General features: G+C 40.5%; 1 protein-coding gene across 9 annotated transcripts in view; it reads left to right on the top strand.

The window, feature by feature from the left end:
- Positions 1–25402, top strand: part of esrrga (estrogen-related receptor gamma a) — a 279698-nt gene that overhangs the window by 190856 nt on the left and 63440 nt on the right. For 7 of the 9 annotated variants that reach the window (XM_061879090.1, XM_061879133.1, XM_061879099.1 and 4 more), the window contains 2 exons: positions 18325–18435; positions 22863–23045. In XM_061879090.1, coding sequence (XP_061735074.1) covers positions 18325–18435; positions 22863–23045 — 294 coding nt within the window. The remainder of the gene's footprint in view (positions 1–18324; positions 18436–22862; positions 23046–25402) is intronic. The other 2 variants (XM_061879116.1, XM_061879123.1) reach the window with 1 other exon arrangement.

Here is a 25402-nt window from a genome sequence, read left to right as displayed (position 1 = left end):
ATGGTTTTAAAACATTTTTATAGGGAAAAAAAAGTTTTTGTCGAAAAGTGAGGCATACCAAGGTTGCACTGTAATCTGGGGTGCGTGAGAAGTGGAAATGGAATCTGCTGGTTGCTACACACTCGAGATGCAGTTTCACACATCTTGACTGAATAAAAATCGACAGTACATGAAGAGGTTGCCTACAGCCACAGCGCTTAATGACATTTTTTTCAACATTTGTTCTTGACGAAACATACACACACTGTTAAATGAATAGATGCATTGGTGTGATCATTTATCATAATATTTTGTATTATTGGAGTGTACACTACTGTTTCTAATATGTCCGTGACCTAATTTTTTTACATGAGAGGGTCAAAACATTAGACACAGCTCTCAGTATGATATAAAGCACTTGTAATTAAACTAAAGAATCATTTTAAAAGAATACATCACCGTCTTTTTGTCTAATTAAATACGACTCATTGGATTGAGCATGTGTACCAATAAATGTGTTTGGCATATCACACAACAAACCCTTTGAAAACAAGTCACTTTTGCAGAAAAGATTGATTGTTTTCCCAAGAGTGCAACAAATTATTCCCTTGCCTGGCAAATGCAAACTCATCCTTTCCGTAGTTCCTCAACACTTTTTTTTAGGCTGCTTCTGTTTGTTCTCCGAGTCGATCTGACATCGGCAGAAGCCACGTTTCATCTTCTGCCGTGCACCCCCCACCATCCCACCCATGTCTACTTGTACGCGCCAATAGACACGTAAGTGTGTGTGTTATTGGCAGCTTCCACTTGTCTCGCCATTCTCTTGATGTGTAGTATTACCATTTGTGCAATCCAACGACGAGAGAGGTTTACAATAACAGATGATCGCAGCTTTCGTCTTACAGTAGAGGGATGCGATCCCGAAGAGCAGAACAAAAATATCTGCCTTTAGTTGCCGCACATACATTACAGGCATACATACAGTATACATCAACCTGACACACCACAGCCACCTCATTTGTATTGGAGGCTGGGAATTGAATACACACTCTACATATGAATCAGGGTCATTTGGAAAAGTAGCTTTTTCAATTTTTTTTTTTTTTTTTTTTTAATACAAATGAGAAAAGATGGATGGCCACATCAAGAAGCTAAATGTATCCCTTAATCTTTGCTTTTTTCTACCTTAGATGCTATATTTAAATTGTAGTTCTTGTTATAAAACTGCAGGCATCTTCTGCAAAACTCACAACATTAAGTACACCTGCAATCCAAGAGCTGTATCAACAGTTCTGCCTTTACAAAGACAATGTTTTTAGTCTGCTTGGCAAACAGAGTTGGATGAGTGGGCACATACTGGCAGTACTGTAATATCTATCAGTACTAGGGTGTAACGGTACCGCATCCTCACGCTTCGGTACATACCTCTGTATTATGGTCATGGTTCGGTTTCGGTACAAGGGAGCCAAATACCAAAACAAATGAACCACTGGCATGTAATTATCCAAAAGACGTACAGGACAAAAAAAATAAAAATAGGATTAAAAATAAATAAATGAATAAAATAAAATCTCCAAAAGATGCAATTCTCAAACAAAAAATTAAATTCAGAAAATACAGAAACTTTTAAGAATGTGAGCTTTGATATTTTTTGCGTGTTAAATATGGGCATAGATAGGTTTTATAACCTTTTCTTCATAGGTGACAATGTAAATTAGTGTATAAATAATAATACTTTGAATTAAATTATTTTCAGACCCAACTGAGGGCCAGTAAAAACAAATGAACCATTGGCATGTAATTATCCAAAAGACGAACAGGACAAAAAAAATTAAAATATGATTAAAAAAAAAAAAAAATGATCCAAAAGATGCAATTCTCAAACAAAAAATTAAATTCAGAAAATACAGAAACTTTTAAGAATGTGAGCTTTGATATTTTTTGCGCGTTAAATATGGGCATAGATAGGTTTTATAACCTTTTCTTTATAGGTGACAATGCAAATTAGTGTATAAATGGGGGCGGCATAGCTCGGTTGGTAGAGTGGCCGTGCCAGCAACTCTAGGGTTGCAGGTTCGATTCCCGCTTCTGCCATCCTAGTTACTGCCGTTGTGTCCTTGGGCAAGACACTTTACCCACCTGCTCCCAGTGCCACCCACACTGGTTGAAATGTAACTTAGATATTGGGTTTCACTATGTAAAGCGCTTTGAGTCACTAGAGAAAAGTGTTATAAAAATATAATTCACTTCACTTCACAAATAATAATACATTGAATTAAATTATTTTCAGATAATGCTGAGGGCCAGTAGAAAACAAACGTTCGGCGGATATTTGCCCTCAGACACACACTTAGACACTACTGCTATTCTTTTTAGGAAAGTGCAGTGATGTAGAAAAAATGCAACAATACCCGTTTGAATGATAATTTTATTTTTAAAAGATTAAAGTCACTAACAAGCTAAAGGGCAGCATTAATAATTTCAGCGTGTAGTGCCATTCACTACTTAACAATGGAGGCTTTTGTCTTATCCACTTGTCCGTTTACGTATTTCACCAGGAGTTGAAGTGTTTCTGCAGAGAAGATTTTAAAGGACGAAAGAGTCATCAGGTTCTGGTCAATTTTTAGCATTATCACTAGCAGTAACTCCTGCTGAACAGTGGGCTGCACTGCATTTGTTTACAGTGTACTTTAATGCCTGATGTGAGACACACTCTTAGGTCTCATTCACACTGCAGATGAATTCAGATTTATTTTTGCCTTTATGCAGCCTGTATTCGATATTTTCATGTCAGTGTAAACAGTACAATTCAGATTTTTTTTTTGTATCTGACCCAGACCTCTTTTGTATGTGGAAAAAACTTGGATATACAGTATATGCGATGCATACTCAATGTCAACCCTTCCGTTATCTGACTTGAACGTCATTAAAAAGTGATGAGCGTCATAATTATTCGCCAAAATAGAAGGTAACATTATAAATAGTTGACAATAGAGCAGAAAACAGGTGAAAATAATATGTTTTAGGAACCCACGTGAAAGTTTCATCACTCCTGTCTCTTGACCGCTCGCCCACAGACATGCTCTTAAAGCAGATATCAAAGCAAAGCAGCCAGAGCCAAAATACTTGTTCCTCATCCTTTTTAATCTTCTATGCGAAATTCAGAATATGTTTACTCTGAGTGGACAAAATCTTTGAAATTGCCACAAATGACTGAGACAAGACTAGAGTGTTTACTTCCGTAAACAATGCAGTGCGTGCAACATCAAAGAAAAAGTTTGTATTTGACAAAAAAATCCAAGTTGGACAGCTGACCCTGCAGCGTGAACGTGGCCTTAAGTCCCTCACTATAATGTGTACCAATTGGAAATGTGAACTGAACCGAAGGTTTTGTACCAAAAATTTCTGCTAGGAATTAGGATTGGGCGATTATATGATTGTGATCAATAAATACATTTCAATTCAATGACGGTGATCAGCTGTGAACATTCCAAGCATGGCAGAAATGTTCATGACAACGGCCCATCAAAGTCCACTTGTTTCTGGTCCACTTCCAGTTACAAGTTACCGCTGAAGAAAATAGAATCACAGACATGAACAGAATGACCGAACATGGAGCTAAACTTGCAGCTGAGGAGATCGAGATACATGTTTGTCCTGTTTTGGAGGTAACTAAGCCCTAGGAATTCCATGTTAACCAAATCGTGGACGAAATCCTGGAAATGGCCAATACAAATGTAATCTACTATTTAATGCGGAAAGTCGCGGAAATTGATGTAATGTGACTGCAATCGTGAGGAAAATTAACGTTTGCCTGGGGAAATCATATTTATGGGTACTGTGCACTTCACGAAAAACTAACTTCAGTGGAGCCAGGGCCCCCTGGGGACCAGTACTTTGCACCCATCTTGGGCCAGCTCTCTGCCTGACTCTGGGGCTCCAAGCAGCCACCTGCGAAAAACCTACGAAATAAACCCCAAAATACAGAGCCGAAAATCTCCCAAATGGCTTCTATGTGTCAGGTGAAATGTTTTTTTTGTTTTTTTTTGTTGCTAATTTGATGACTACTTGTCATCCAAAAGCCGTGTAAATAACACTGTGCTACTAATGACAGTGGCTTGTTCTGATGCAGAGTCTTAAACATCTTCTTTGATTAGTTTATAATGAATTGACAGCTTTTTATGCTATAGTTTGGCCTCCAATGTTGAAGTAATAACTCGTGCATACATCTTGTGTGTTTTCTTTTAATTGAAAGCATTTAAACTTCAAGCATTTTTGGGTATATTATGTAATGTACTTTTTCTTATTTAATTTGCTTTATTTACTCCAAATGTGAATACAATTTTGTACAAATCCAAATTTCTTAAATTGTTACTACATATGTTTTAAAACTAGCAAGTTAAAAACAATTCTTGATAGTCGAGATCAAATGATACGGAAAAATAATCCTGATCTTTTGTTTTGCTCCGTTACAAATACAATGAAGAATATTGCATATTTTAATGCTCGTAAATAAGATCCTTATCAATAAAATCCAAGCATTAATCCCTTTAGTGCGGCGGAAAAAGGCGTAAACAATCAGAGGAAGGAAGGCAGGGAGTGACGGAACATGGGTGCGCCCACCCACCAATATGTAACAGCTCATTTCTGGAGCGAGGCAATTAAAAAGCCTGACGTTATTATGAGAACTTCCCCTCTGGCAATGACTGTCTGTCCATTTTTAATGAGGTCATAATGATGCGTCAGCTCCAGCCCGAAAGGTCACAGGGGTGGGGCTTAAACGGTAGTGTGTGTATGTGCAAGTGGCGTAATAGGTAAAAGGCTGAAACCAATACCGCAGCTGAAGGATCACCTGGAGAGGCTGTGTTAGCCTTTTGATTTGTGCACATTTATTGGGAAATGAAAAAAATTGTCATATCACATCAGAAATAATAATGTGTCATAATGAGAATACGACACAAACATCACACAATGGAACATGAAAGATTTTGGCTGCAGACAGTGCATGTGTACTGTGCATATGCGCTTATTGACACACGCACACACACATCCTGCTTTAAAGAGACAGAACATGTCCGAGTTTCTATCTCTATCAAGTAGTAAATGGCCAGCTGGATTCAGATGGTACACTAGCAGGAACACAAGACCACGCGCCGCTAATATAAACCCTGGCACATGGCCTCGCCTACACGCACACACACAAAGCAGCAGCTTGTGCCAACTTTGGCCATGCTCCCCAAGACCTAATGAGGGAGATTGGTTGGAATAGCAGTTTGTGTCACTGTGCGACTATGTGTGTGTGTGTGTGTATCATCCATATGTTGGTTCTGACTAGATTCAGGGTTCAAATTGTGATTGTTCCACTTTGATTGATTTAAAAGGTTACAAATGAAGTTTCCTCACTTGAATAATGCCCATATCCAAAAAGGTGAGGAAGGGTATAATTGAAGATGGGTGAAGGAAAAGGGGAGTTCATGATGATGTGGAGGGACAAGAGAAGATGAGGACATTAAGGGTAGGATAGGATACACTTTTATTTATCCCACAATGGGGAAATTTCATTGCTGCAGTGCAGGTTTTTACATACAGTAACAAAAGTAAAGTGTAATGAAAAACAAAAAAATAGTAATGAATACTACATATTGATCACTAATATGTATAGATAGAAAGATACAATACAACAAAAAAATACTAACATCGGTATTGCACACCACGGGGAAAAAAAAAGGGGGGGGGGGGGGGGTGACAGATAGAAAGTGCCAGACTATTGGTGGCGTCTGGTGCTTTCTCATGGGAAGCATGCAGCTAAATCTATCCCTCTAGAGTCTCTCCCCAGTGTGTGTGTGTGTGTGTGTGTGTGTGTGTGTGTGGTGTGTGTGTGTGTGTGTGTGTGTGTGTGTGTGTGTGTGTGTGTGTGTGTGTGTGTGTGTGTGTGTGTGTACATGTGTGTGTGTGTGGCATCTGGTTGCAGCCCCGTTCAGAAAAGAGCGATAACACTGACGAGAGCTCAGCCTAAGTGGTCTGCTCTGTCCCGCCAACACTAGGTGGGTTTACAGAGTAGAAACCACAAAGTGTGAGCTGGAAGAAGACTTCAAGGGGAGGCAAAGCAGCTTGAGCAAAAGAAAGAGAAACATACGTTTTCAAATTTAGGCTAACTTGAGTTGAATGTTGAATTGATCTGTTTTACTTATAGTGAGAGAGAGTAGGAAACACCACAAATTATGCTCCAGAAAATCAGTTTTTCCGGAAGTCGGTGAAGCACCAACTATAATATCATCTCCGAGGGAATGTTCACGAGGGAATAGCACATTTGTCTGACTAATGTATTCACAGAACAATGCAACTAACATTAAGGTGGTTAGTCCAAAAACTTGGTATTTGTTAACCATCCATCCATCCATCTTCCTCCACTTATCCGAGGTCGGGTCGCGGGGGCAGCAGGCTAAGTAGGGAAGCCCAGACTTTCCTCTTCTCCCCCACTTTGTCCAGCTCTTCCCGGGGGATCCTGAGGCGTTCCCAGGCCAGCCGGCAGACATAGTCTTCCCAACGTGTCCTGGGTCTTCCCCGTGGCCTCCTACCGGTTGGACGTGCCCTAAACACCTCCCTAGGGAGGCGTTCGGGTGGCATCCTGATCTGATGCCCGGACCACCTCATCTGGCTTCTCTCGATGTGGAGGAGCTGCCGCTTTACTTTGAGCTCCTCCCGGATGGCAGAGTTTCTCACCCTATCTCTAAAGGAGAGCCCCGCTACCCGGTGGAGGAAACACATTTCGGCCGCTTGTACCCGTGATCTTGTCCTTTTGGTCATGACCCAAAGCTCATGACCATAGGTTAGAATGGGAACGTAGATCAACCGGTAAATTGAGAGCTTTGCCTTACGGCTCAGCTCCTTCTTTACCTCCTCACGATCCACTCTTCCCTCTCTCTTGAGCAAGACTCCTAGGTACTTGAACTCCTTCACTTAGGGCAGGGTCTCCTCCCCAACCCGGAGATGGCATTCCACCCTTTTCCGGGCAAGAACCGTTGACTCGGACTTGGAGGTGCTAATTCTCATTCCGGTCACTTCACACTCGGCTGCGAACCAATCCAGTGAAAGCTGAAGATCCCGGCCAGATGAAGCCATCAGGACCACATCATCTGCAAAAAACAGAGACCTAATCCTGCAGCCACCAAACCGGAACCCCTCAAAGCCTTGTCTGCGCCTAGAAATTCTGTCCATGAACAGAATCGGTGACAAAAGACAGCCTTGGCGGAGTCCAACCCTCACTGGAAACGTGTCCGACCTACTGCCGGCAATGCAGTAAGTCGTACAGGGAGAGGACCGCCACAATCAGACAGTCCGGTACCCCATACTCACTGAGCACACCCCACAGGACTTCCCGAGGGACACGGTCAAATGCCTTCTCCAAGTCCACAAAGCACATGTAGACTGGTTGGGCAAACTCCCATGCACCCTCAAGGAACCTGCCGAGAGTATTGAGCTGGTCCACAGTTCCACGACCAGGACGAAAACCACACTGTTCCTCCTTGAATCGAGGTTGAACTATCTGGTGTAGCCTCCTCTCCAGTACACCTGAATAAACGTTACCTGAAAGGCTGAGGAGTGTGATCCCATGATAGTTGGAACACACCCTCCGGTCCCCCTTCTTAAAGAGAGGGACCACCACCCCGGTCTGCCAATCCAGAAGTACTGCCCCTGATGTCCACGCGATGCTGCAGAGTCTTGTCAACCAAGACAGCCCCATAGCATCCAGAGCCTTAAGGAACTCCGGGCGGGTCTCATCCACCCCTGGGGCCTTGCCACCGAGGAGCTCTTTGACTACCTCAGTAACCTCATCCCCAGAAATAGGAGAGCCCACCACAGATTCCCCAGGCACTGCTTCCTCATAGGAAGACGTGTTGGTGGGATTGAGGAGGTATTCGAAGTATTCCTTCCACCGATCCACAACATCCGCAGTCGAGGTCAGCAGAGCACCATTCGCACCATACACGGTGTTGACAGTGCACTGCTTCCCCCTTCCTGAGGTGGCGGGTGGTGGTCCAGAATCGCTTCGAAGCCATCCGGAAGTCGTTTTCCATGGCTTCCCTGAACTCCTCCCATGTCCGAGTTTTTGCCTCCGCAACTGCTGAAGCTGCACACCGCTTGGTCTGTCGGTACCTGTCCACTGCCTCCGGAGTCCTATGAGCTAAAAGAACCCGATAGGACTCCTTCTTCAGCTTGATGGGATCCCTCACCGCTGGTGTCCACCAACGGGTTCTAGGATTACCGCCACAACAGGCACCAACTACCTTACGCCCACAGCTCCAATCAGCCGCCTCGACAATAGAGGTGCGGAACAAGGTCCAATGTCCAGCACCTCCTTCGGGACATGTTCAAAGTTCTTCCGGAGATGGGAATTGAAACTCTCCCTGACAGGAGACTTTGCCAGACGTTCCCAGCAGACCCTCACAATGCGTAAGGGCCTGCCAGGTCTGTTCAGCATCCTCCCCCACCATCGCAGCCAACTCAGCACCAGGTGATCGGTAGAAAGCTCTGCCACTCTCTTCCCCGAGTGTCCAAAACATGAGGCTACAAATCCGATGACACAACTACAAAGTCGATCATGGAACTGCGGCCTAGGGTGTCCTGGTGCCAAGTGCACATATGGACACCCTTATGTTCGAACATGGTATTTGTTATGGACAGTCTGTGACGAACACAAAAGTCCAATAATAAAACACCACTCGGGTTTAGATCCGGACAGCCATTCTTACCAATCACGCCTGTCAAGGTTTCACTGTCGTTGCCAACATGAGCGTTGAAGTCCTCCAGTAGGACAAGGGAATCACCTGGGGGAGCACTTTCCAGTACTCCCTCAAGTGTATCTAAAAAGGGTGGGTACTCTGAACTGCTGTTTGGTGCATAAGCACAAACAACAGTCAGGACCCGTCCCCCCACCCGAAGGCGGAGGCAGGCTACCCTCTCGTCCACTGGGTTGAACTCCAACGTACAGGCTTAGAGCCTGGGGGAAACAAGAATTGCTACCCTACTCTTCGCCTCTCACTGCGTGCAACGCCAGAGTGGAAGAAAGTCCAGTCCTTCTCGAGAGAATTGGTTCCAGACCCCTTGCTGTGCGTCGAGGTGAGTCCGACTATATCCGGAACTTCGCTACCTCGCGCACTTTCTCAGGCTCCTTCCCCTCCAGTGAGGTGACGTTCCACGTCCCAAGAGCTAGCTTATGTAGCCGAGGATCGGACCGCCAAGAGCCCTGCCTTCGGCTGCCGCCCAGCTCACACCGCTCCCGACCTCTATGGCCCCTGCTATGGGCGGTGAGCCCATTGGAGGGGTGACCCACGTTGCCTCTCCGGGCTGTGCCCGGCCGGGCCCCATGGGAACAGACCCGGCCACCAGGCGCTCGCCATCGTGCCCCAACTCCGGGCCTGGCTCCAGAGGGGGGACCCGGTGACCCGCTTCCGGGCGAGGGAAAACTGAGTCTCTGCTGTTGTATATCCATAGAAGTCTTCGAGTTAACCCTGATTTCAAATATTTGTTCTTGCTTGAACTTATGTTTAATGTGGGCGCAGTAGTTCAAAATTTGACCAAATACACTTCCAAGGTCGCAAAGCTGCTGTTGTGTGTGACATCATGCAAGAGTTCAGCATGTTGCGCGTGACCTCAGTTCAGCCAGCATTACAGGTGAAACTCACAGAATTTGAATATTGTGCATGGCTTGTTTATTCCAGCAATTAGATTCACAAGGTCAAATTAATATAAAACAGGCTCATAACATGCAACTCAAGATAGTTCAAGCCTTTTTATTTAAAGTTGATGATTATGGCTTGCAGCTTATAAATACCTCAAATTGAAAATCTCAGAAAAAAAAATACTTTAGGCCACAATTATCATCAAATAACAAGTAAAGGCTTGACATGTCTCACTTTGCATGTAATGAGATTATATCACATATTAGTCTCACATTTCAATTTGAATATCTGACATTTGCACGATATTCTGATTTTATAAAATGTCACCTGTATATACAGTATGTGTTCAAGCGGTCTTAGCCAGCATTATAAAATTATAATTATTAAATGTCACTACTACAGTAGTACCTCAAGTTACAAGTTCAATTGGTTCTGTGACAGAGCTCCCAGCTCAAAACACTCAAATCAACGTCAAACTATTGAAATTCATTTTAACATGTAACAAGCCGTTTAAAAAGAAAAACAAATATATAATAAATAGTGTATACAAAACAATGGAATAAAATGTACAACTAGCAACTACAGTAGTTTTATGAAGTATGGAGTGTTTAAGAAATTAAGACAAGAGTGTTTATATCGCCTACAGAATGAAGGAGAGCGGGTAATGAGTGAGTTCATTTTGGTAATTATACATTCAGCTATATGGGTGTAGGACTAGAAAAGCTTCTGCTTTTTCCTGCTCTTATTCAGACTCAATTGAAATTGTGATGATTTATGAATTCCTTGTTTTTGTTTTAATTTTGTTGTTTGTCTGAATAAAGTAAAAATCAAGTTAAGTAAAGTAATACTAATGTACAGCATTTACCTCGGAGAGCGGCCTTCAACGGTATCTCCGTCAAACACACCATCAGTAGTTCATCCATATTTTTGTGAATAATTGTCTGCCGTTAAGATATTATAGGCCGGAATTAGACTCATTCTGCTTCACCAAGTTAGCTATCTTTACGCTCTGTCATGGTTTTGATGATTTCGTTCTTGAATTCAATGAATATCATCCACTTCTTCTTCTCCCCACTGTCCTTCACATTAACTTTCTTCTTTACCGTAGTTGAAAAAAACAACCAATGTTCCTCTCTAGCTATAAGATAATGCTAGCGAGTAAGACCAGATGTTTTGGGAGAAACTTAACTGGATTTACTGTGTAATGCACTTTCATACATTGCGGGGATCTCTAACTGGCTGAGACTAAGAAGTGCCCTATCCATCCATTTTCTACCGCTTGTCCCTTTTGGGGTCGCTGGAGCCTATCTCAGCTGCATTCGGGCGGTAGGCGGGGTACACCCTTGAGATGTCGCCACCTCATCGCATTACTCTGAAGTGTAAGAAAACCAAATATAACAGTTTACTGCACAGTTATCATTATCAGCTCAATGATAAATGTTATATTTAAAAAATTGAGCCTTGTATTATTAAACAATTAACATGTTACCGCATGAACAAAGGTACCTTATCGTTTCAAATGTATAAGGTACCCATCCTTACACAGAAGAACGAGTGATATACGGGGAAAGTAGTAGAATACCTCTGATTTACAGCAGTACAGTAGGTCTTTGAAATAAAAGCGTACTAAATAAATGTAACTTAATGAAGATCTTTAAAATCACACAACTACCATTCATCTCACACTCACACACTCACACGTACACACATTCACACGTGTTCACACTAGAGTGACCACAGCCACCTGCCCGCCGCCTCAGGCACGGCTGCTCATATTTGCTCTGATTTTTAGAAGAAAAAAAAACTATAAATAAATGAAAAAGTCCCTGCATGACACCACACATACAGTACACATGCGCACACACACAGTTTCCTTTCAGCTCCTCAATATCACCTCTTTATTTTTATCTTTTAATTCAAGCAGCCCTTTACTGAAGTCAAACTATAGCCGTAATAAAGAAAATGCAAATGGTGTCCGCTTCAACGTCCTCAGCAGGAAAAACTGTCCCTTTTATAAAACTTGCTTGCAGAATGGGCAGATCTTTTTTTTTTTTAAGCTTCCGTTTTTTCTGTTTTTTCTCACTTCAACTCACACACTTTCGCACATTCTCACTTGGGCTTTTTGGCACCCCTTAACCCTTTCTATTTGCCTTCCACCCCTGCTCCTTCTCTAAAGTCACCAGCTTATTGAAATAAATCCTCCCCTTTTTCTCATTAGTTTTTCTATGACGGATCTAGAATTTTTGTCATTGTACTTTTCTCAAGGAACATTCATGTAAAAGGTCAGAAAAAGCTAATCAGTCAGAAATCTTCTCTCCCTCCCATTGTTTTCAACATTAAATATATCCATCACTGAAATGTATTGTTTTGACACAAACACAAGAGACTGCAAAAATATAAAACGACCACTGTAGTGTAGTGAAGTGAGGTTAATAATATTTATATAGCGCTTTACATAGTGAAACCCAAGATCTAAGTTACATTTAAACCAGTGTGGGTGGCGCTGGGAGCAGGTGGGTAAAGTGTCTTGCCCAAGAACACAACAGCAGTGACTAGGATGGCAGAAGCGGGGATCGAACCTGGGACCCTCAAGTTGCTGGCACGGCATCTCTATCAACCGAGCTATACCGCCCCATATAGTGTATTGAGATGGCCACTGAAACCAGGTGCGACAATGACACCAATGCCAATGTAAACAGGAGTACCGTATTTTTCGGACTATAACTCGCAGTTTTTTTCATAGTCTGGCCGGGGGTGCGACTTATACTCAGGAGAGACTTATGTGTAAAAATATTAACACATTACCGTAAAATATCAAATAATATTATTTAGCTCATTCACGTAAGAGGCTAGACGTATAAGATTTCATCAGATTTAGCGATTAGAAGTGACAGATTGTTTGGTAAACTTAAAGCATTTTCTATATGTTATAGTTATTTGAATGACTCTTACCATTATATGTTACGTTAACATACCAGGCACCTTCTCAGTTGGTTATTCATGCGTCATATAACGTACACTTATTCAGCCTGTTGTTCACTATTCTTTATTTATTTTAAATTGCCTTTCAAATGTCTATTTTTGGTGTTGGGTTTTATCAAATAAATTTCCCACAAAAATGCGACGTATACTCCGGAGCGACTTATACGGTAACCACACCGGAAAAAAACACACACCTAATGTTGGTACTAAATTGATTAGCACTCAGCCACTTGCAAAAAATGTTTGGCGATGAGATTGTACATGTAACATCGTTTAAGTAATGTTGCATACTAAAGGAAGCACACCGTCTGATCATTGCCGACCTTAATACACCAACAGCAGCCCTCATAACACCGCTTGGAACAGGCCACGTCCTCATTATGCACCATTGACAGTTATAGTGAGTTAGTTTGCGGAGGGTGAGGTTACCTTCAGCAACCCCAGAATTTTGAGTATCGACAAGATCTGTATAGCAGGGTTGCATATGACGTCATATCCGTTTCTCTTCTTCACGGCGTAATTCACACGATAGTCAAGCAGCTTGAGCGTAGCATTAAACCAAGTGAGAGTGAGTGGAGATTTTTAGCAGAAAAGTCCTTATTGATGTTCTGTTGTTGGGTGTTCCAGTCATTCAAATGGAGAGATAAAGTGGGAAAGAGCTTTTATAGTGTCCCAAAATAAGTGGTTCAAAAAGGTAATAAAGTCAGGGGAAAAAACGAAAGCGTGCGGAAGGAAATGGTTCTTAAGAATATCACTTTCATCATCTTGTGGAATACAATCGGACTGCTTGTGTTTGCAGCGATTGCTTTGTAAAATATTGGTTTGAACACTTGATTTGTTTGAGAAACTTTCTATGATGCAATCAAGTTTATTCTCTACTCTATTAGTAGTGTTTGGTAGCAGGATTAAAAATATTAACACATTACCGTAAAATATCAAATAATATTATTTAGCTCATTCACGTAAGAGGCTAGACGTATAAGATTTCATCAGATTTAGCGATTAGAAGTGACAGATTGTTTGGTAAACAATCTGTCAAGCGATCGCATTAGTTTTTGTTCTTTTGTGGTTGCTGTGCCTAAATGTAACTACGAAGACCTGCTTGTGCAAATAAATTAACATCACGTAATAAATATTGTGATTGTTGGTTCAATCCACCGTATTTTCACTGTCCATTTTCATAACATTAACTAAAACCTTATGTTGTTGTTGTGCAGGAAACCCAAATGCTTTATTTGACGCTAAATGACCACATTATAGCGTTTTTAGTTCTATTTGTTAGCATCAAGGAGTATCCTTAATAGTATTAATAAAATATCTCGTAGACTCAACAACATATACTGAATATTGATCTCGCTAGCAAACATTGCTGAACAACAGGGACATCAATAGCTAAATAATGGGACAAAATATGAACTTCACACCATAACCATGCAGACATGAATTGTAGATGAGACTAATATTTGTAACAGGAAACCAACTGCAAACAAACGTATCCTTTTTCTAATTAGCATCACGATCACAGCAGCACAGCACTCGTTATCTCAATCAAATACGTTCCGTAGCGATGCACGAATAAGTCCAACTTTGTCTTTCACTGATCAATTCTTAGTTTGTGGACCCCTCAGATGTAAAGACATGATGCGCCTGTAATCTTTTCCACTCCATTTACCGTAAGTGTCAAATTAAGTGAGGTAGCAGTAACGTCTTGGTGATGATAAATGGTTTAACCTTTCAAAATACGTCCAAATCTGCACTGATTTAGGGAAATATACGGTAGCCTAATGGGACTGTAGCCCAAAACCTAGACCAGGACGTGCCTGGATGTGCCTCTCGGTCACCTGATTGCAACCCAGCTATTGCTGCAATGACAATTTGGTGTGGGTTGTATTTCTTATTTTTGAACTTAGTTTTATCATTTGATTTATATAAAAGTCACGCATTTAAATTACTGTTTAACTTGAAAGTCGCAAAATTCCATTTACAAAAAATGTGTTATTTTTTACAAAGATGCGCACGTTTTCCACCGTTTCAGCACCTGCACTGTTTTTAAAGTACTGGTTTAGTACTAGTATCGGTTAAAATGTACACAATACACATCCCAACTGGTGGTGTAAGTGATAGGAAGAACAACTCTAACTAAGGAAAAGCCCTTTAGCATTAGTAAATCACTAAACCCAGAATATAAACAGACTTGGTGTACCGTCCAACACATTCAAATTCCTCTTCCTACTTTTTGTTCCAATATCTGGTTTTATTTCTTCCATCCTAATTGTCTGTACAAGCTTCTTCATCAGTTTTTAACAACATTTATTCCCCTTCTATTCCCATTCTCCCCCATAAGCTAATTTATTTTCCTTTCAGCTCACATGTTCTCTCCCCTTCCCTGTACTGTATGCCATTCTTTATGATTTGAAGGCTCATTTGTTAGAGGTGAGCTAAAAGCACTTGCTCTTGCCTCGCCTCCTCCTGTCCCTTTTTTTGTATGCTTTGCAAATATAATTTTCAATTTTTAATTTGATTCATTTAGATTTGATCATTAATCAGCGCCGAGGGAGAGTTAATTTGGTGGAAAATAGATGAGGTAGTTAGAGAGGGCTCTTTATGAATTGACTGTCGGCTCTTTTAAGTTATAAATGAGGGAGGTGGGGAATTGGACATATTCCACTCAGTTGGTGTGGGAAAAAGGCTTTAAATTGTGGTGTAGGTCAAACAGAATGTTTTTTTTTTGTTTGTTTACCTCCTGCTTTCTTGACCGTTTGCTGACACTGCCCCCTTTCCCCCCTTAGCTAAACTATCAGCCCTTCTGTCTGCTTGTTTCAAACACATGTATGTATATATATATATATATATATATATATATATGTATATGTATATATATATATATGTGTGTGTGTGTATATATATATATGTATATATGTATGTATGAATGAATATATATTATTCATTATAATAATAATAATACATATTATACTGTAGACATTGACAAACAGTCCTTACATAAATGCATTTTTAAAGTATTTATTTATTCACTTTAGTTTTAAGCATTTTACATGTATGAATTATTTTTGCATTTATATTGCACTTGAATTGGTAGTATAATGGTATATACTGCTGCTAAGCTGGTAAAATGGGAGTGTTGTATCAGGAGGCCGTCCGGCATTAAAAAGAGCTAACTATACCAAACAAATCGTGTGACTGGCTGGCTGTGGTGACCCCTGATGTAACAGCCTAAAGAAAACAACATCATATTTCATTTCATTTCATTTCATTGATTCAATTACCTTTTTATTGTCTTTGTGGATTTGTATCAATTGAAAAAAAATTAAGGTAATAATTTTTTGTGGTTTCAACATCAACAACAACAACAAAAAATTTACTTTGATATTAATTTTCTACTGAACTAACCAAAAAATATCAAAAATAATAATATATAAAATATGACTTACTGTAATTTTTGTAAGGAAATCCTAGCTAATATTCAATCCTTAAAACAGTTTTTTCTCTCTTATCTCTGAGTGAATTATGGCATTTTTGTGGCAAAACCTTTTATCCTAAAAATGTCATGATTTTCCTTTCTTTATGTAAAATGTTACGTGTCACTTTTTTGACAAATTTCTACTAAATTCAAGAAGAAAAGTTGACAAGTTTTCTGCTTCAAAGTTTATAGTGTGTTGCAGCTCAACATGGTTTTTTGAGTGTGATATGCGTGTGCATGTGCGTGCGTGCGTGTGTGTGTTTGTGTGTATGTGTGAAAATATTTCTTAAATGGTTACGTTAGTCATCATGATCGTACTCATTCTCCAGTGCTTTGTACCTCATTAGTATCATTTCAAAATGAACTAAAATAAGATCTACAAGGTTCCCTAAATATTATTATAATCCTAATCCTTTGTTATTGTTTCAAATCAACTTCCTTCTCAGGTTTCTCTTATTCTCCAGGGTACATAATACCTATGTCTTCCTTATCCATCTTTAAGTGGTAACCACGGTAACATCCAATACCCTGAGAGACAAGCCTAATTAAATTAAGGTTCCTTTGTGTCAATTATTAAGGTGACACAGAGAAAGAGAAAAAAAGAAAGGCAACGAAAGCAATCGGTCCTATAGGTACGGAATAGGGGAGTGAGGCCTTATACAAAAAATATGTTTTGAATTTGCTTATTTATCTGGATTTATGTACTATTTATTTGTTATCAAGAAATTAAAAAGCAAATATGATTACTATTGTTATACATTAGCTTTAATGGTAATGATCCGTACTTATTCATGCTTCTTTCCAACTGTGCGTTACTCCAGTAAGTACTATAGTGGGCTTTATCCACTTTTTTACATAGATATACTGTAACACTTATCCAACACAATAAATACTACATATCACATACTATTAGGGATGGGCACCATTCACATTTGCACCGATACAGTCCCAATTCCTGGTACCTGGAAATCGAAACCGCTAGTGTTTGGACTATAGTGTGTGGCCTAGCTAGGAAGTGCGAGTCTAGTCTCATGTTGCGCCCTACAAAGTCTGTATACTGCAAATATTGTACTTACCACACACTTGCTGTTTGATTGAAACATGTGTCTTTGTTGTAGAGTTTATGAAGAAATTTAGAGATGTTAAAATCACTATGTAAAATTGCTAATGCTAATCAGTAGCATGTACATGGCAGATCCAATGTAAATTAGCACTGAGCTAGCGCGTTTTCGAAGAGGGGGCCTTAATTTACATTTCAGCATTTCACTATCCGGCATACGTGCTTTGTTGGCATTGGAAATTGCAACATTGTCTTGAGGCAGTTTGGCTGAGTTCGCTCTGAGTGCTGCTTCAATGATTGTTTACTCGCCAGGTGTTTGAGCCGGTGCTTAGTCTGCAACCGGTCGCAGGCAACAAAAGTATTTTACTGTACATGAACTGATACCAGTTAGTACTGACAGAAATTGATTGGTGCTTATAAAAGTTTCGAATTCAGTACTCATCCCATTTATAGGAAGGCGTGACTCAGATGGTAGAACGGCCGAGCTAGCAACTAACAACAAAGTTCGAGTCCATCTTTCAATATCCTAGACATGGCCGTTGTGTCCTTGGGCAAGACACTTCACCCACTTTGCTCCGGGTGGCGCTCACACTAATGTATTAATGGGGATGAATGTTTGGTGGTAGTCGCAGCCATGCTTCTGTGCACCTGTGTCTCAAAATGCAGTTTACCACCATCAAAGCTATGTGAGCTACAAACCTAACATTACATACCATTTGAAGAGTGACATCATGCAGGTTATCCTCTTCATAGTAGAAAAATAAAAACGATCAAAATGACATTTCCCGTGTCTGTAGCTGATTGCCGGATTGATGCCAGAGCGCTGGACTTTATTTTTGTGTGTTCTTTGTTTAATAAAGCTGTCCTCCGTGAAATGATGGCCATATCATGTATCATGTACTTGAAGAAGGAGGTTTTTCCTTTATGGTTGTTTAAGCACCTCTTCTTTTTAAACTACAGCAACGCGTAACAAGCAAACAAATTATAGATTTTTCCCACGTTTTTGCTCATGAACAGACTCTGGACAAACATCATGAAATAGTGACTTTTGGAAAAATATGGGACCTATTAACAAAAATCATCTGACAAAATGAATCATTTCGACTCTGAAGGTTGAGAATTTGTCTCTGCATTGTTTCCAGGTGTTCGTCTGGACAGGGTTCGCGGTGGAAGACAGAAGTATAAACGCCGGATAGACGCCGACAACAGTCCTTACCTGAACCCCCAGCTGGCTCTGCCCGCCAAGAAGCCATGTAAGAGCACACAAGTACATTCGCTCTTGAAGTGTACAGAATCAAACAATTCCTTTCATGCATGAGACAACTATTTCCTCGCCAATATTGCATCACCGTGTGCAGGCAGGGTTCACATAGACGACAACAGTTGGACCCTAAAAACAGCAACACACATAAATGGAAGCAGGGTGGAGGGGAGCCCATCTGTTTGGAACCTAGTTTATCTCCCCGTTTCTACTGCTACCAGTTTAGGGTCATAACATTTTATACGCGTCGTATTTTACACTAAAGATGTTCATTTAGCTCTACTGTCAAATCCAGTCTCAGCCAAAAGCTGATGATTGGAAAATGAACGAGAGCACAGAGGCAGTAAGAGTGAAAGAACTGAGGTGAACACAAATGTTCTGATGGAGAAGAAGAGGAGAAGGAGGAGGTAGGGTGGTAGGGGCCAGCCAGAACTTTAATCCGGATTAAATCCAATCTGGCAACCACATCAAACTAGAGTTAGCTCTCTAGCTAACTGTCTTGTTACACACACACACATGCGCGCGCACATGCATACTTGCAGTGCAGATTGAGAGTATTTAGCAGCTTGCTCCCTAAAGCCCATTTTGCTTAAAGCCGTAGCATATTCTGATTTAGTCCAATATGCTGAATGGCTGCATGACAGCTCAGGACCTCTTCTGCTACTACTAATCATGGAAATCATTGGATAAGGCAATTGTGGCTACTGGTTATACACACCCGCACACAAACTCGGTTTTAGAAAGATTCCACTGACCCAATGACCAATTTTACTCTAGAAATAACCAAAACAAAGCATGTATTTTTGTAGTCCGATGCAATTTTCCCCCCAATTTTTCATGTGTGAGCAAACGCCAAAACTCCTGAGCATTCAGTGGCGCACATGTGAGCGACGGCAGACGTGCACACTGTTATGCGGTTATCTTTTTATTCGATTTTGTGCACGGCCTAGATTTGCCGTGCGCAGAGGACGCGTGAGCAGTGTGCAATTGCACAGGCGCGTACCTTAGAGGGAACGTTGGTCCAATGCATTGCTCGCAAGAAAATGAAAAACATAAAATACAATAACATTAAAACTATTTAAAAACAACCCAGAATTATTTATTATTTTAATCTATTAAAACACCACTCAAATACTAACTTTTATTTAAACAACTAAAAAGGTGTAAAATCTGAACAAAAATTTGGGTTTTTTTTGTTCTGTAATGAAGGTTTTTAGCCAACTTCAATGTTCTTCCAAGGTTTATTCAATCACTTCAAAATGGAGCCACTTTTATTAAAAGGACAGTAGATTTTAAATTTTGGAGCTTTTAACTTGTCCTTACATTTTGTAGCTGGAGCATGGAGGCAAAGTTTGGCAATTTGTGGTTAAATCTAAGCTACTATAGTTACGCTTTAACGGTCATAGAGTGAAACCTCAATTTCCAAACTTAATTGGTTCTTGAACAGGGTTCGTAAATAGAATAGTTTTTTACAATAGAGCAAATTTCTGAAACAATGTAAACATGAATAATGGTTTTCAGCCTTGACAAAAGTCCATCCATCCATCCATTTTCTACTGGTTGTCTCTTTCGGGGTCACGGGGGGTTGCTGGAGGCTATCTCAGCTGCATTCTGGCAGAAGGCGGCGTACACCCTGGACAATTCGCCACCTCATCAAACAAAAATAATAAAGGGGTGATATATCAACTTTCTATTTAATAACAATGTCAAAACAACAGCAAGTTGAACTACAATTTTCATATGTAGCTGCCCTGCCAACACAAACACACACACACACACACTTACACACTAACACAGACACACACAGTTACTTGTGCTGTAGTGCACTCACAGTTTGAAATCACAAAACTCCTTAACTTTAACAGCCAGATTTCGACCACCATTCGAAATGAATAAATACAATACAGTCCACTTTACCTTCTTTGCATGCAGCGGAAAGGGAGGGAGAGCGGGGGAAGGTATTGTCAACAATGCTGTAGATACTTCCTGAATGTTACAAATCACACATCGCTTGTCCGTTACTTTCTATGGACTCATCACGAGCTAAAAAAAACTACAACAATGCTTTAACTTTGCTAAGAGTAGCCAACAACAGCACTGCTGTGCTGACTGCATGAGCACTGAGATCGATCAGCCTGCCCACAATCGATGTGCTGCCAAGCACAAAATGGCGAGATGAAATGTTTATACACAGAGACAAGGTTCGTACAACAAAGCGCATTTTAACGTGGTATGTAGTTTGTAAATCTAAAAGTTCGTAAAAAGAGTGGTTCATAAATTAAGTCCAAGTCTTACTTTTTTTTTTAATATTAAATGGATATTAGGGTTTGTTTTTGTTGTCCAATAAAAAGCTTTAATCAAAATAAGAACTATAGTTAGGGGTTTCTGGCGTGTAACAAAAAGAGGACATGGGAATATGTTTCTTACTGGACAGTGATGCTGTGTACTATTTTTAAATGTCCTTTATATAAGTTCCATAAAAAACTGATAAGCTTACAAATATCGATACAAGTGCCATCGTTTTCCCTCCCACACGATCCAATAGAATCCCTGCATATCTCTGTGTGTTTAATCTATGTGGCCTATCTCTGTGGCGCCTCAGCGTCCACATTGATTGTGTGAGAATAGAACAATAGCTCAGGCTTTGGAAATGGTCTTTCATTGATTCTAATTAGGGAAACGTTAAATAAGATTTACCTGCAGATACAGCTGTGGCTGTTTTTGTGACCCACAGCCATGAGTTGAATAAAACATAAAATAAAATGATATTTATAAAACATGTTTTATACTTCATATTCCTTATTTTCTGGTCTTTGCTCATCTTGTGTTGTTATTCCAGTGCTTGATTAGTCAGTGGATTAATTTGGGAGCAGGGTATCAGTGTGTTCCTAATGGGCCATAGAGATCTCATCACCACATGTCACTATTACCAGCTGAGCTGTTTGGCTTTTAGTATTATCTCCCCCTCCCATATTGTTTGGGCAACCTGGTTCACACGCACTTGGGAACATCTCTACACAAACAAATCTTTTTTTATTGTAAAATTAATATGTATTTTTATGTACATGAGTAAATACCAGGTTAAAAAAAAATGTTTTTCAACTGTGCTCTTTCGTATGTGCTACAATTAAGCAAATGCTCTCTGACTTTATTGTTCCACAGTACATAAAATAATACTGTTGCTCAGCCTTGATTCCTTCTCTTATTTTTCTCCATTCATATAATTTTATTTGCTGTTAACTCATTAGTCTATTTTACACTGTCAATAAAATTGACTTGAGCGAATAAGGAGTGTTTCTTTCAAACATTTCATGACTAATCAGGCACTTTTGCGACTAAGGACCGAGTTATTGTTATTTTTATTATACACTGTCATTTGCATGTGAAATATTGAAATGTATTTGAATGCTGCAGCCTGTACAGCAGGGCTATTCATCTGGCGGCCCGGTGGCCAAATCCACCACCACCCTGGAGTTTAGTTTAAACATTTTTGCATCAAATTTCTAAAAACACAATAGTGCTCCTGTTGTATAGAGGAATTTGGACCACTGTAAACACATTAGCAAAAATTTGCATTTCAATTTTAACATTGCTAGCAACATTGAACACTGGGATCCCAACTTGTGATTTACATAACTGAGGCATTCTTCAAGGCACCACTTAAAGTCCTCTCCTTTTGATTTTTTTTTAATTTATTAATGTGATTTATGTACTCAATCAATCAATGTTTATTTATATAGCCCTAAATCACCAGTGTCTCAAAGGGCTTCACAAACCACAACGACATCCTCGGTAGAGCCCACATAAGGGCCAGGGAAACTCACCCCAGTGAGATGTCAGGTCAGGTCTTGTACTAAGGTCTTGCTGTAGCTTGTTTCGTTCCGAAGCAGTGGTCATTCGTTCACCTTCTTTATTTATACTAGCAGTGTTCCTCAAGTTTTTATTTTAGGGCTCCCTTTTTCATTATTTGGGCTTTTCAACCTTTGGCCTGCGAATTGATTTGAAAACACATGTACGAGACTCCCATTTTTGCAGCAGATACTTAAAAACAATTGAGTGCTTGTTTCAGGGATGTTCTTTGACTAGTTTTTTTGCAAAAAGTCCATAAAAACAGTGGAGCACTGGTGTAATGTTGATAAATAAATATACCAAATTCAAATATCTCCTAGTTCACTATAATATACAAGGACCTGCCCCCCGGTCCTTAGCCTTCTGCAAATGTGGCCCCCAAAACAATGCAGTTGAATAGTCCTGCTGTACAGTATGTTGTTTTTTATCATGTAATGATCCTGTGTGAACCATTTAAGATTCCATTGTGTAATAATAAATGTTATATTTGTGTCCCACACACTTGTAAGAAAACAATATATTTACCCTCTCTCTGTGTTTTTCTTTCTTCTTGTCTGGTGGTCATGTCAGTTGCCTTTGGCTGCCTTGCAGATAACAAAATTGTCTCTCACCTGCTGGTGGCCGAGCCAGAAAAGATATATGCCATGCCCGACCCCACGGTACCAGACAGCGACATTAAGGCCCTGACCACGCTGTGCGACCTCGCCGACAGAGAGCTGGTGGTCAACATCGGCTGGGCCAAACATATCCCAGGTAGGAGAAGTCTGCTGACCTCCCGTCCATGCTGAGATAGTATACACACGCGCACACACATACACACACACACACACACATATACAGAGGTCACACACACATATACAGAGGTCACAGAAACATGCTTGCTGCTTGTACGTATGCTACGACCTGAGCTTTCACCCTAATCCCTGGACCCAGACAGTTTTGACATCTCCAACTGGCAAACCAAATGCCCTCACATACTGTACATGTATAGGCAAGGAAATTATGACATTTTGAACCCATGAGTCCATTCTACCCCCTCAAACTTCTCTTAATGTAAAATCACTGGCCTCAGTTTGTTTAAAGTTAAGTTTATTGTTAGCTTATTTATTTAAATTGACAATGCATATTGATAAACCCAATAACACCTAGGATGTTGTGTAAATATGCGTAATTATAGCAAAGATGCATATTTCCATTTGTGGTTAAGTGAGTATATAATGGATTTTGAGCCAAAGGTGACAAAATCTACAAATGTTGTTTTCAAAGTTTGTATTCATAGCAGCATAAATTCCATTCATTATAATTAACTATGGCACGTTGGAGAGGAGATCTTGCTCCAAGTGAAGGAGTTCAAGTACCTCTGAGTTTTGTTCACGATTGAGGGAAGAGTGGATCGTGAGATCGACAGGCAGATCGGTGCGGCGTCTTCAGTAATGCGGACGCTGTATCAATCCGTTGTGGTGAAGATGGAGCTGAGCCGGTAGGCAAAGCTCTCAATTTACTGGTCGATCTACGTTCTCTTCCTCACCTATGGTCATGAGCTTTGGGTTATGACCGAAAGGACAAGATGACGTGTACAAGCGGCCGAAATTAGTTTCCTCCGCCGGGTGGCGGGGCTCTCCCTTAGAAATAGGGTGAGAAGCTCTGTCATCAGGGAGGAGCTCAATGTAAAGCCGCTTCTCTTCCACATCGAGAGGAGCCAAATGACGTGGTTAGGGCATCTGGTCAGGATGCCACCTGAACGCCTCCCTATGGTGGCGTTTCGGGCACGTCCGACCGGTAGAAGGCCACGGGGAAGACCCAGGACACGTTAGGAAGACTATCTCTCCTGGCTGGCCTGGAAACGCCTCGGGATCCCCCGGCAGAAGCTGGACGAAGTGGCTGGGGAGAGGGAAGTCTGGGCTTACTTGCTTACCCGACCTCGGATAAGCGGAGGAAGGATGGATGGATGGATATTTACCTGTAGTACACCTTCATTACTGCTGTTATCTGGTTCCAGGCCTGACTGTAGTAAATTGATTAAGCCAAAATAGTAATTAATAATTATAAATAGAATATTTTCCTAGCTACAGCATAAAACACCTGTTTATGACTTTCTAAATATGTTTTTGACATTATGGGAGCCCTCTAGAAAGGAAATACTCACCTTTATACTCTTGAAAGTGCATGTGATATTGCAATGCATTGTGGGGGCTAGGTAGTCATTGTTGCCAGCCAAAGCCAGCTGAAACAAACTGGACCCTGTTTCAAATGTTTGCTACCTTAAAGACTAAGTAAAATTGGTTCTATTGAGCCATATGACCACATCCATTAAACCAGATTTGAGCAAGCTGCCGAACGTGTCCTGTATTTCGGTCGTCAAAGTCAGGTTTACAAATGCCAAACTACTCGGAATACCAAATCGGTAAAAGGCTCTTGAACAAACCAACTTTGGGTGTCTGCAAGACCTCGGAATTTTACATTCGAAATATAAGACTGTCGTCATTCAGAGGTAAGTCAACAGTACAGGTAAATGCACTAAATTAGTCCATTTTCTCAAATAGTGTGGCTCTAAATAAGCTTCTTACAACCCATGGAAGCACCTTAATCCGATTTTGTTCGGTTTTTGAAAAGTCGGACTAACACACCTGGATTATGAGATTGGAAACCATATCCCTCAAGGGGGTGTGTGCTCCGCACAGGGGCCCTTTGTATAGTGTATGCGCCAGTCTTAATGCACGGGATATAACCCGGAAGCGTATACCATTCAACCGTTGATTTAAAACAAGTCTCAAAGAAATATGTGCCCTCCAGTGTACGGGAGGCACACGGGGTATGACTTAAAGTCGTATTAGAAAGAGTGCATGGACAGTTGGACTTTTTCATGTAGGCGTGAAAATACAAAAAAAAAATAACTATTTGAAAAATTTGACTAATTTGTAGAACATTTTTAGAAAAATCAGATCTGTGTCACTTTGGGTCAAAACATCTGATTTGGTGTGCAGAGTAGACAAGGCCTAACTTTCCAATAAAACCTGTTATTAAAATGACGTAAGATATCTTCTACATGGAATGCAACACAGTTTTCAGAAAAGTTCTTGAAATTGGCTTTGGACTTCACTTAATTTTTT

The sequence above is a fragment of the Nerophis ophidion genome, linkage group LG02, assembly GCF_033978795.1.
Source record: "Nerophis ophidion isolate RoL-2023_Sa linkage group LG02, RoL_Noph_v1.0, whole genome shotgun sequence".
In the NCBI taxonomy this organism is placed as follows: domain Eukaryota; kingdom Metazoa; phylum Chordata; class Actinopteri; order Syngnathiformes; family Syngnathidae; genus Nerophis; species Nerophis ophidion.
Note: the sequence above shows the minus strand (reverse complement) of the source record. Positions and strands in the feature narration are given on the sequence as shown.